At 45.4% G+C, this 12,443-nt stretch overlaps 2 protein-coding genes across 2 annotated transcripts; one reads left to right on the top strand and one right to left on the bottom strand.

The window, feature by feature from the left end:
• Nucleotides 1-301: 301 nt before the first annotated feature.
• On the top strand, nucleotides 302-6,221 carry LOC140201559 (histone H2A). Its single transcript, XM_072265846.1, has 2 exons — nucleotides 302-785; nucleotides 2,520-6,221. The coding sequence occupies exon 1, from the start codon at nucleotides 313-315 to the stop codon at nucleotides 700-702; it is 390 nt and encodes a 129-aa protein (XP_072121947.1). The 5' UTR covers nucleotides 302-312; the 3' UTR covers nucleotides 703-785; nucleotides 2,520-6,221.
• Nucleotides 2,012-8,626, bottom strand: LOC140202032 (histone H2B 1/2-like). Its single transcript, XM_072266893.1, has 3 exons — nucleotides 8,446-8,626; nucleotides 8,195-8,249; nucleotides 2,012-2,351 (listed from the first exon to the last, which is right to left on the bottom strand). Exons 1-3 carry the CDS (start codon nucleotides 8,624-8,626, stop codon nucleotides 2,012-2,014), a joined length of 576 nt encoding a protein of 191 aa, XP_072122994.1.
• Nucleotides 8,627-12,443: the final 3,817 nt, after the last annotated feature.

The raw sequence follows: 12,443 nt of genomic DNA, 5'->3' as shown, positions 1-12,443 counted from the left end.
TGCTTTGTAACTGCCTCTAAGGAGATGAATTTCAAGGCTGTAAATAAGATACATACTTTGATAATAGATATACTTAGAAGTTTTTTTCTAATTTCATGTCCTTTTGAGGAGTGACAGTTATTTTTCGCGCTTCTTTTGCTGCGGTCTGATCATTGGAGAATCGGACAGCTCACTGATTGGGTTATTCCCACATCACCAATCGGAGAAAGCATTGCACCACCAATCGTAAGTGTCCTTCCGCAATCCTCTAGAAGCTATAAAATTGGTGAATGCGGAACCATTTCCTCATTCTCTGCGAAGGAGTTTGCTGAAATGAGTGGACGAGGGAAAACCGGAAAGGCCAAGAGCAAGCCCAAGTCTCGCTCGTCCCGGGCCGGACTGCAGTTCCCGGTGGGCCGTGTTCACAGGCTCCTGAGAAAGGGTAACTATGCTGAGCGGGTGGGTGCCGGAGCCCCGGTCTATCTGGCTGCTGTGCTCGAGTATCTGACGGCTGAAATCCTCGAGTTGGCCGGTAACGCGGCCCGGGACAACAAGAAGACCCGCATCATCCCCAGACACCTGCAGCTGGCCGTCCGCAACGACGAGGAGCTCAACAAGCTGCTGGGAGGGGTGACCATCGCTCAGGGCGGGGTACTGCCCAATATCCAGGCCGTGTTGTTGCCCAAGAAAACCGGCGGGTCCACCAACCCCAAGGCCAAGTAAAGACATAAAACGACAATTTAAAAACCCAAAGGCTCTTTTCAGAGCCACCCAGATTGTCTGTGGAAGGGCTGAGCACCGACTGGGTGAGTCTGGGGGATTTCCGTTCTGGGTGTCTGCCACAGACTCGGTCTAAATCGCTTTTCATCCCCTGAAGAAAAAACAAACTGCATTATTTCTACTCGGAGCACTCTCCTTCAACCCGGACTCCCTCCTATTCCCGAATTGTCTCTTTTCATCGAGAATGTAGTTGCTTCCGCCATCGTCAGCGCTTCCGGGATGATTCTGGAGTGGCGCTTGAATGGAGGTAAACTGCGCAATCTCATTGGTGAGTGAAAAAGCCCAATCAGACGGCGGCTTCAGTCACCAATGAACAGGCGACAACAGGGAAAGACACGTGTAATGTGTGCGTCCGTAGCAAAATATTTTTATAGAACAGGCCAAAGCTTAATAGATCTGTGAATATGAGATGTTACACGATCCTGATCCATTTAAACTATATGTTGCCCAAAAGTTTAATATTCAAAGTTTATTTCTCAAATATGTACACCGTACACAACCTTGAACTTCATCTTCTTATAGGCCCCAATAAAGTAAGAAAACAATATAATCCATGAACATCCACCCACCGTCAAACCAGCAATGTGCAGAAGAGGGCAAATCGTGGAAATAATTTAAAATTAATACGCAGGATACACAGAAATAATACATAGTACTGTGCATGACCCGCAGAGTCCCCGAAAGTTAGTTCTGCCGTATGGTACACTCGTATTGAATTGCCGATCGGATCAAATGCTGATCGATAGAAAACATGACAGTATTTTTTTATTATTTAAAAAGCATCACGTTATGAACTGTGTTTGGGATTGCGACGTGAAGTTGTTTTGCGAAAGGATCGTGAATCTCAAGTAGATTCTGAATAGGATTCAGGACAGTTACATCACCTAACGGCAGGTAATTAACCGCTATCACCGCAATTAAGCTGCATAGACAACAGCAAAAATCTACCCCGCAAGAATAAGCTCTTTGTGTAAAGTTGTGTATGAATGTCTGAAGATCAAACCAAGCTGATATAGGAAAGGTTAAGTCTCGGTGTCTGTACGACGGGTAGGGAGAGAGACCCCAGCATGGAACAGGACGGACAGGTGGACCACCAACTGACATCAACATAAATCACAATTGCTTCCAAACTGACAATCTCCAAGGAATTGGTTGTTATGTTTCACTGTTGAAATATTGGAGCAACTCTTTCAGCGAGACATTGAGTGGCTGTTAAAAGAGCCGTTGTGTTTAGTCAGCACTCTGTGGAGCTTCACTTGGAGCTGGTGTACTTGTTCACCGCCTTTGTCCCTTCCGACACGGCGTGCTTGGCCAGCTCCCCGGGCAGCAACAGGCGCACGGCAGTCTGGATCTCCCGAGAAGTGATGGTCGACCGCTTGTTGTAACGGGCTAGGCGGAAAGCTTCGCCTGCGATGCGGTCAGAAATGTTGTTCACGGTAGAGCCCATGATGCACACGGCCTTGGAGGAAATACCTGTGTTGGGGTGAACCTGCTTCATCGCTTTGTAGATATAGACACTATCAGTCTCCCTCTTCGTTCTCTTGCGCTTCTTGCTGCCCTTGGACGCGGCTTTCTTGGCCCCTTCTTGGGAGCTTTCGCCAGAACAGGCACTTTTCTGTCGGTTTTAGTCCCAAAAATATTTGGAACCCGCTCGGAATTTGGATTAAATAAGCAGTGCGCCCATCCTATGCAAATGAGGGATTCAGGAAAGCTAGTTGCTTAATAAACTATCAAAAATATTCTTTGATTGAAACCTTTAGATTGAATGGAAGGCCCTTCATACAGGATTAAACACCCCGGTGTTGGTTTGTTCCAGTAGCTACAACATTCTTGGACAAGGGACACTGCAGATGCTGGAAATTCGGAGCAACACACACAAAAATGCTGGAGACACTCAGCAGGTCAGGCAGCATCTATGGAGAGGAATAAGCAGTCGAGTCCCTTCATCAGGAACCATCATCAATACTCTGGGAATGGCCTCACCAACATCATGTACAAATGCAACATAATCTCCCAACTCCCACATCCATAGACAGTCCTGTGAAATTGAGGGTGATGGTGGAGGGCTGCTTTTCTGATTGGAAGCCTGTGACCAGTGGTAGACTACAGAGATCAGTGCTGTTTCCCTTCTTCTTGTCATCTACATCAACAATTTAGCTGAGAATGGGAGTAAGATTTGAATATTACTCAATTTGAATATTACACCAGACACAAAACTGGTGGTCATCTGGGGATGTGTAGGAGGCTGCAGGGGTGGTGAATTTAAGGAGTATAAAATCATGAGGTGTATAGATAGGGTAAATGGTCAGAGCTTTTCCCCAGGATAGAGGTGTCCAAACTAATGTGCATAGCCTTTAGGTGGAGGGATAACTTTTACTAGAAGAAGGTGGCAAGTATGTGGAATGAGCTGCCAGAGGAAGTGGTACAGGTGAGTACAATAAAGTGTTTAAAAGACAGTTTGACCGGTACATGGACAGGAAAGGTCAGAATGACATGGGTCAAATGTGAGGAAGTGAGACTGGTTCAGAGAGGCATCAATGAGATGGGCCAAAAGGCCTGTTTCCATACTGAGTATTTTAATGACTCCAGGCAGACAGGATACAGGTTTAAGGAGAGGAGTGTGTGATTTCCAAGGAGCCTGAGGAAGAATTTCTTCCTTCACCCAGAGGGAGGTTCCAATCTGGAACGAACTGGCTGATGGGCTGGTGCGGGCAGGTATATAACCATGTAACAATTACAGCACAGAAATAGGCCATCTCGGCCCTTTTAGTCCGTGCCGAACTCTTACTCTCACCTAGTCCCACCGACCTGCACTCAGCCATAACCCTCCATTCCTTTCCTGTCCATATATCTATCCAATTTAACTTTAAATGACAACATCGAACCTGCCTCAACCACTTCTGCTGGAAGCTCGTTCCACACAGCTATCACAATTCACTTGGTTCATTTCTGACACCTCTCTCCCCTTTCTTGATCTCTCTCTCTCCATCTCTGGAGACAAATTGCTGACCAACAGCTTTTATAAATCTACCAATTTGCAGTTACCTTGACTATACTCTGTCTCGGTAAAAATGCTATTCCCTTTTCCTAGTTCCTTCGAACCACTGCATCTGTTCCCAGGATGATACATTCCTTTCTAGGACACTCAGTAGGTTTACCAGCATTGGAAGGATATGTACAGATGATGTCTTGGCTATAGACTCTCCATCTGAATTCGAAGATAGAAAGGGGATAGTATAAAAAAGCAAAGGGGAGTGGTAGAGCAAATTCTAGTGACTGATTGATGGATCCAGGTGAGGAGGAATGATTGATGGATGGAGTAGGGAAGAGCAAAAATAGCAAAAGAAACCTGGAGGTGGAGGCAACAAAGAACTAAAGATGATGGAATCTGGTAAGAAAGGAAAGTCGAGCATGGGACAAAGTGACAGAGGTGTGGAGGTAAGGTGCAAATAGTGGGAGGAATAAGCTGGTGATGTGTGGATATAGTCGGTGGAGGAGGGGAAAGAAACCAAGCGATGGGGCTTGTAGGAGGAATTGCGTAGATCAGGATGAGGGTGAAAATGGACAGGGGGGACCAGTTCACCACAAATAAGAGAATTCAATGTTATTCATATATTTTTTAAATCTCCATTTCCCTTTCATAAAATAACACCTGTGATCTAAAATCAGCACATTGAGGATGCTAAGGTTTCCTCTGTTGTTGAACATCATCACCTTTTTTAAGATAAAATTTTGATCCTTGAAGACAAAGCAATTGTGCAGGTGTTGAAACCTACTGAACTAAGAGAATAAAACACATACAATCAGCTTTATATATAAAACCAATCCATGAAATGGAAGCCTTTCCTGAAGTATATTCCATTAGTCTTGTTCTGCTGTTGCTGTCAGTGCAAGTATGTTACAGAGATAAATAAAGCTCCTTCTCAATCTTTCTCCTTGGAAATAGATGAGAATATAAAAGCTTCACGTAATAGGATTAAAAGAAAGGAGTTTATTGGGAACTAAAGAACTTAATGGCTGGACACACTGAAAAAATCCAAGCAGTGATGGCTGACCAAACCTGTCTGTGAGATAACCAGCCATTAGTTTCAATTCTGCCACTGAATCTTTCAGACATGGGCACAAATAGAGGAGGATTCTGAAAACTCCCATTCCTCAATCCTACTTTATTTTACTTGTGCACAAGGAGAACAGCATGGCCCCTGTCACCCACACTGTTCTGAGTTCTGAACAGGGAAATGTTGTTTTTATTCAGAATTGAGAGCAGTTACTGATATTGACCATTTGGTAAACTGTGTATGTTTGAATTCATGTCTTGCAAGATCAATTACCATTGACAATATGTGTTAAAATTCAATAGAAACCACAATCTAACAACTGCTGATACTTTGACATTAGTAAAGTAATTGTCCCTTAGTTGGTGTATGTTCCTTGTATTCTTCCATTACATTCTTATCTTGTCTCCAGTAAGCCAAAATGGCTCCCGTTTCCTCCTGTGAAAATGGAAGCTGCATTCATCAAAGACCTCACTTTCCTGGGCTGTCAGTACTTTATCTCCGATCCATCCTTGCCTGGACAAGAATTAATCTTTGCCTTGCCACAACTTCCAGAGTCAGCTGCTCATTCACTTTCTCTGAAACCACTTCCATCCTGACAGTTCTGTAGCTCTAACCTTCAAAAGAATCATACAGCTGTAGAATTGTAAAATCAAAAGTGATGACACAGAAGTAGGCTACTCTGCCCATCATATGAGTGCTGGTTAAAAAGGAGCTACTTCACTTAATTTATTTAACACTTCCAGCACTACAGCAATGGCCTTAATGGTCACAGCACTTAAAGTCCACAACCAATCCCTTTCGACATGAGATGAGAGCTTCCACCTCTACCACACTTTCAGGCAGTGAATCCCATGACACAGCCACCCACAGAATGAAAAAAAAACTCCTTTCTTCCTTTCTAATCCTTCCACTGAGTGCATAAGTCCATGTCCCCCTTGATTTTGATCCTACGTTTAAGGGAAATAGGTCTTCCTTATTCACTTTCTGCAGAATCATTTTAATTTTGGACTTCCATTAATTCTCTCCTTAGCCTCTTCTGTTCCAAAGGAAGTGACCCTGGCTAATACAATGTATTTTTTCAGCACTTAAACTTTCCACTTCTGATAACATCCACCTAAATCTCCTCTGCAGTGCAATTGTGTTTCTTGCAAAGTGGTGTATGACTGTGCACAGAAATCAAGCTGTGCCTTAATCCTGGGTATTATAAATTCCAGAATGCTGCAACTTCCCTACTCTGATACTTTATGCTGCTTTTTGTAAAGGAAAGCATCCTCTCTGCCTTGTACCCAGTTTATCATCTTCCTGTTCTGCTCTGTTTAATGATTTGTAGACATGAACTTCAAGGCCACTCTCATGAATTGTATCATCCTTTGCCTTGTTGCAGATTCTCATACTTCACATTCTTCTAGATTACATTCTGAGATAAGATTTTGACCTGAAACATCGACAATTTATTCCCAGCCCCCACAGATCCTGCTTGACCTGCTAAAGTCCTCCAACAGAATGTTTGCTGCTTAACATTGTGTAACTTGCATTAATTGTTGAATGATATGTGCCACATGGTAGATTTTGTTTACTAATTTATATGGGAGGCCCCTTGAAATATTTTACAATATGAATGACAAAGTCTAGAAATAATCTGTCAGTTTTGAAGGGCATGGGCAGGTTGAGTAGAGAAAACTATGGCAGATGGAAATGTGACCTTCGGCCCAAGGGAGGTGGATCTATGGGACCAGCATGAAGGAGAGAATGGCGTGATTTTTCTCCTCCAAATGCCATGAAAATCAGATGGCGGTACATGGCACAGGTTCCCTTAAGCTGTGTACTGTCATTGGTGCTCACTGATTAAACTCTTGGCTCATCTTTTCTAGACATGACTTGCGTTATTCTGAATAGTCATGTCATTCACAGTACTCACCTCTTGATCGTCACAGCATAACCTCTTCCCAATCTTACATCCAATATTGGCCCTCAAAATTAGGGTATAGTTAATGTCGAAACATAAGCAATGAAATAAGCTACCTTCAAAAAGTTTGAAAAGGTTGGACAGGTTCCACACATCCATTAGGGCTTCAGGGATGGATCTGAGGATCTGAGAGTAATTAAGGCACAGAACCACTCTGAGTGGAGAACAACTGCAATGGATTCAGTACGTTGGAAATGAGAGCAAAAAAATGAGTGTAGCAGGAACAGTTTGACAAAATTACCATGGCACTTCAGCTCATATTGAACTATTAACAATTTAATATACAGTATGTTTAAGTTTTTATTCAAATGGAATGCAATATTAGGATTACAATAGATTAGAAAGAGACATGGAAAACCGGTAAACACACTGCACAAGAAAATGTGCAGACACACACAAAATGCTGGAGGAACTCAGCACTATCTATGGAAAAGAGAGAACTGTTGATGTTTCGGGCCAAGACACTTCATCAGGACTGGAAAGGAAGGGGAGAAGTCAGAGTAAGGTGGTAGGGAGAGGGGAGGAAGATGTACAAGGTGGCAGGTGATAGGGGAAACTGGGAGAGGGGGAGTGGGTGAAGTAAAGAGCTGGGAAGTTGATTGGTGAAAGAGATAAGGTACTGGAGAAGGTAGGAATCTGATAGGAGAGGGTTGAAGACCACGGAAGAAAGCAAAGGGATAGGGGACTCTATAGTTAGGGGATCAGACAAGCATTTCTGTGGACGCAGGAAAGAAACACAGATGGTAGTTTGCCTCCCAGGTGCCAGGGTCCGGGATGTTTTTGATCACGTCCATGATATCTTGAAGGTGAACAGCCAGAGGTTGTGGTACATATTGGTACCAATGACATAGGTAAAAAAAGGAAGGAGGTCCTGAAAACAGACTACAGGGAGTTAGGAAGGAAGCAGAGAAGCAGGACCACAAGGGTAGTAATATCGGGATTGCTGCCTGCCCCATGCGACAGTGAGTACAGGAATACAGTGAGGTGCAGGATAAATGCATTGTTCAGGGATTGGAGCGCAATAACCCAATCAGAGAGCGGCCTCATTCACCAATGAACGGAGAGCAGCGAGTGAAGCGCCGAAAGTGCCCCAGTTCCCCGGATAACCTGAAATTTGAAAAGCCCGCCGAAAATGTAATTATTGAACCGTTGTCTGCAAAAATATGTATTTACTCGTTAATTCGCTCTATTTAACTGTGGACTGAACTAGAAACGGGAGACGAAGGCTACATTTATTAAAACATATTCTCCGTAACAGTAACAACCGCAAATACCCAGAAACCTTGCCCACCATAACCAGCTGTACACGGCGGGGTTATGGGGACCCATACGGGGAGAGGTTTATCTCTAGTATACAGGAACCCTAACGGCGAGGGAGAAGTTTATCTCCGGTGTTCACGCTGCCGTTAACCCAACGGCACAGAACTGCTGATTCTCAGTGTTGGTGGGTCCGGCCGTGTTAGAGTCTGTAACAAACCGGGATGAATTATTGAACAATATTACACAAAACCCACAGGGGAAGGTCAGAGGAAATCGGCGTGTCGTTAACACAAAAGGTGAGTGAATAGGAAATGACAGCCCTTTCCACTACTGAGTTAGTGGCTCTTAAAAGAGCCTTTTGTTGTGCTTGGTGCCGAGGCCGGATTCAGGCGCGCTCCCTACGGATGCGGCGGGCCAGCTGGATGTCTTTGGGCATGATGGTGACTCGCTTGGCGTGGATGGCGCACAGGTTGGTGTCCTCAAAGAGCCCCACCAGGTAAGCTTCACTGGCCTCCTGCAGGGCCATGACGGCTGAGCTCTGGAAGCGCAGGTTGGTCTTGAAGTCCTGAGCTGGGAATCCCATTTTTATTCTCCTTCCCATTCCATTCCGACATCTCAGTCCAAGGCCTACTCAACCGTCGCGATGAAGCCACATTCAGGTTGGAGGAACAACACCTTATATTCCGTCTGTACAGCCTCCAACCTGATGACATGAACATCGATTTCTCAAGCTTCCAGTAACTGCCCCTCTTCATTCCCCATATACCTCTCTCACTTTATCAACTTCCCTGCCGAGTACCTCCTTCCGATGCTCCGTCCCCCTTCCATGGCCTTCTGGCCTCTCCCATCATTTTCCCCCTTCTTTTGCCCGATATCGATTTCACCAAAAGACTTCCCAGCTCTGAACTTCATACTCCACCCCCTCCCGGTTTCACCTACCACCTTGTACTTCTTCATCCGCTCCCCCCAGCTCGCTGCTTCTTCCACCCACCCCCCAACTTCTCATCTTTTTTTCCAGTCCTGATGAATGGTCTCAGCCCTAAACGTTGACTGTTCAGTCCTTTCTATAGATGCTGCCTGGCCTGTGGAATTCTACAGCATTTTGTGCATTTTGAAAGGCCTAGACAGAGAGGACATGGAGAAGCTGTTTCCTATAGTGGGTGAGGCTAGGACCAGAAGCACAGCCTCAGAATAGAGGGTCATACCTTTAGAACAGATGAAAAGAGTGTGGTGAATTGGTGGAAATCATTTCAACAGAAGACTGTGGAGGCCAAGTCATTGGGTATATTTAAAGTGGAGCTTGATGGTTTTGTTTATTAGTGAGGATGCCAAAGGGGTCATGTTGGAATAGGGTCGAGAGGGAATGGCGGACCGACCCGATGGCCTCATTCTACTCCTATATCTTATGGTCTAATACAAGCACCTCACTGTACTGCCAGTGCACAGACCTATAGAACACAAGCACTACCATCCCCTACCCTAGAGGGATTGATGTGTGCCTGCACTGTGCTGGGAGGTGTAATGTTCTGTGGGTTTACGGTGGGGATCACTGAAGGGAGTAAAGGGAGATAACTGTTTGTAAGATCAGGGAATTGAGACAAAGTGGACTGATATGGAAGAGGAGTTGAGACTTTGTGCCGAATGGCCATGATATGGAATTGTGGGCCAGGCCTGGTGACCTACTCCTGCTCCTGTTCTCTTTGTTCCTGTGGCAATGTGTGGGCACAGAGCTTCACGACACGGAGTGTTGTACCTTACAATCACACATCAGCAGCGGATTGTAGGGATGTGAACATTTATAACCCCTGTAACTGTAGAGCCACAGGACCTCCAACTCCCCACACGGTATGGATGTAATTGTAATGTGAGGACCCAGAATGATACTACATCCAGAACTGTACTGCAAGGACACAGAGAGTATAAACCACAACCCTGCATCTTCAGGGCACAGTAAACAACTCCCCCCGCCCCCACAAACACACACTACACTATACAGAAACAGTCAGCAGTGTTCTACAAGGATAATGAACCCTAAGTCCTTCACCAAAAGGACACAGACTGATAAACTCTCCACACTGTGGAGTGAGCACACAGGCCTGTACACACCCAGTACTGTACTCCACTGTGAAACACCAGTACAAATGCAGTACTTCAAGGACAGAGACTGACACTGGATTGAAATTTGAGGAACTGGTCAGATAAGAGCAAAGAATCTACTTCCCTGGTGGGAGAGTCCAGAGCAAGGAAATAAGAGCCTGACTGTGCGATGGGGATGTCAGGGTTTCACAGACAATGGCATCAGCCAAATGGGCAGAGCAGACATGGGAGGGCTTGGATGGGGAAGTTAAATCTATTTTTATGCACTGATGAACTTAGAGGGTTGATCAGCTGGAGAGTGTGTGGGATTGCTGCAGTCACAGGGACACCACTTTTCAGAGGAGAGCACATAAAGGTGGATAAATCCCTGGGACCTGATCAGTAGTACCCTAGGATATTGTGCGAAGCTAGGGAAGTAACTACAGGGGCCCTGGCCCAGAAATTTGTATCTCCTTAAGCCACTGGTGCTGTACCAGAAGACTGGAGGATGACTAGTGTGGTACTGCAAGAACAAGCCAGTGAACCTGACAGCAGTGGTTGTAAAATGATCTTGCTAGAAGTAGGGAGAGAGCTGGAATGCAGACCAGTGCACAGTGAGTGTTGCCGGCTGCACTACTCTGTTAGCAGATTAACAATCTGAATGGTAATGTTGTTAACATAAAGTACTAGAGCAACACACCTGGGACCAAGTGGATCTGTGCAAGTACGTAGAGAATGCAGCATGTACACTCAAGAAGGAAATTAGTAAGGTCAAGGGGCCATCAGGTGGCTTTGGCACAGATCAATGGTTAGAACAGTTTTCCCTTGGTGGGGTGTCTACAACAAGAGGACTTTGGCACAAGATGAGAGGAAGGAGGGTTCGAGGGATCTGAGGAGGGAATTTTCTTTATCACTGTTGTTGGAATCTGGAATCTGCCTGAGGAAGTGGTAGAGGCGGGTACAGTCAGTAAGTAGCATCAAGACCAGAAGCTGAGCGCCTCAGAGAATGTCTGTTACAGTGTTTTAGCCAGTCTGTGATATCACGTCTATGAAAGAGACAGAATAAACTGGCACAGAAGAGGAGGTGAGGCCTGGGACAGATCAGCCAGGTTCACATTGCATGGTGGGGCTGGGGTGAGGGGCCAGGTGGGTGACTCCTGCTCCCGTTGTCTTGTGTTCTGCTGAGTGTGGTTCCCATCTGGGACTGTCTGCTTGCAGGGGTGGTGAGGAAACCGTCGGGGTGTTGAAAGGGGATTGGACATGTCCTTCGGGGAAATAACATACAGAGCTGTGTAGGGGTGGGGGCGGTGAGTAGTGGGGGGGACTGATGGGATTGTTGTATCAGGCTCAATGGTCAAATGTCCGATCCAGTCCCAGAGTGATCCTGAGCCCAGGAGATGTCTGAAGATGTCTGTGAACCTTCTAAACTCCAGGCCAGACTAGTTAGTGTAGACGTTCTGAAACACTGGTGAGGCCTCACCTGTGAGCAGTTTTGGCCCCTTATTTTAGAAAAGTTGTGCTGAAACTGGAGGGGGTTCAAAAGAAGTTCATGAAAATGATTCCAGGATTAAACAGCTTGTCATATGAAGAGTGTTTGATGGCTCTTGGCCTGTATTCACTGGAATTTAGAATAATGAGGGGTGACCCATTGAAACCTATTGAATGGTGAAAGGCCTTGATAGAGTGGATGAGGAGAGGATGTTTCCCGTGGTGAGACCAAGAGGGTACAGCCTCAGAATTGAGGTGCATCCTTTTAGAATGGAGATGGGGAGGGATTTCTTTAGTCAGAGAGTGGTGAATCTGTAGAATTCTTTGCCACAGGCAGCTGTGGAGGCCAAGTCTTTATGTATACTTAAGGCAGAGGTTGATAGATTCTTGATTGGTCAGGGCACGAAGGGATACGAGGAGAAGGCAGGAGACGGGGGCTGAGAGGAAAACTGGCTGAGTTATGATGGAATGGCGGAGCAGACTCAATGGGCCAAATGGCCTAATTCTGCTCCCATATCCAATGGTCTTATAAGGCCTCACTTCTGTAAAAACTCTGGCACTGTATTCCAAGCACACGGAGCTGCCAGAGCACAGCACAAGGACAGGGATTTAACAGAAATACAAGGACAGGGATTTAACAGAACACAACAGTGGACAATCCCAGCATTGCACTGTCACTCTGTCCTATAGACATCAGCACTGTACTGTACAGATACAGATCTTTATACATCCAGTTGTACAGATAAGTAACATCAAAAAAAAAATCTGCAAATACTGGAAATGTACAAACATTTGTAAAATGAAAATACAAAATACTGAAACACTCACACATCACG

Source organism: Mobula birostris, chromosome 8 (assembly GCF_030028105.1).
Source record: "Mobula birostris isolate sMobBir1 chromosome 8, sMobBir1.hap1, whole genome shotgun sequence".
Taxonomy (NCBI): domain Eukaryota; kingdom Metazoa; phylum Chordata; class Chondrichthyes; order Myliobatiformes; family Myliobatidae; genus Mobula; species Mobula birostris.
This window is presented reverse-complemented; position numbering and strand designations above follow the sequence as displayed.

What these genes read in the sequence shown, in the direction of transcription:
- LOC140201559 (XM_072265846.1), top strand. Translation starts at nt 313, where the DNA reads ATGAGTGGACGAGGGAAAACCGGAAAGGCCAAGAGCAAGCCCAAGTCT.
- LOC140202032 (XM_072266893.1), bottom strand. Translation starts at nt 8,626, where the DNA reads ATGGGATTCCCAGCTCAGGACTTCAAGACCAACCTGCGCTTCCAGAGC. An exon ending in CCAGCTGGCCCGCCGCATCC is followed by an intron (nt 8,250 to 8,445) that starts GTAGGGAGCGCG and finishes GGTTTGTTACAG; the next exon opens with ACTCTAACACGGCCGGACCC. An exon ending in CAGCAGTTCTGTGCCGTTGG is followed by an intron (nt 2,352 to 8,194) that starts GTTAACGGCAGC and finishes TTCTGGCGAAAG; the next exon opens with CTCCCAAGAAGGGGCCAAGA.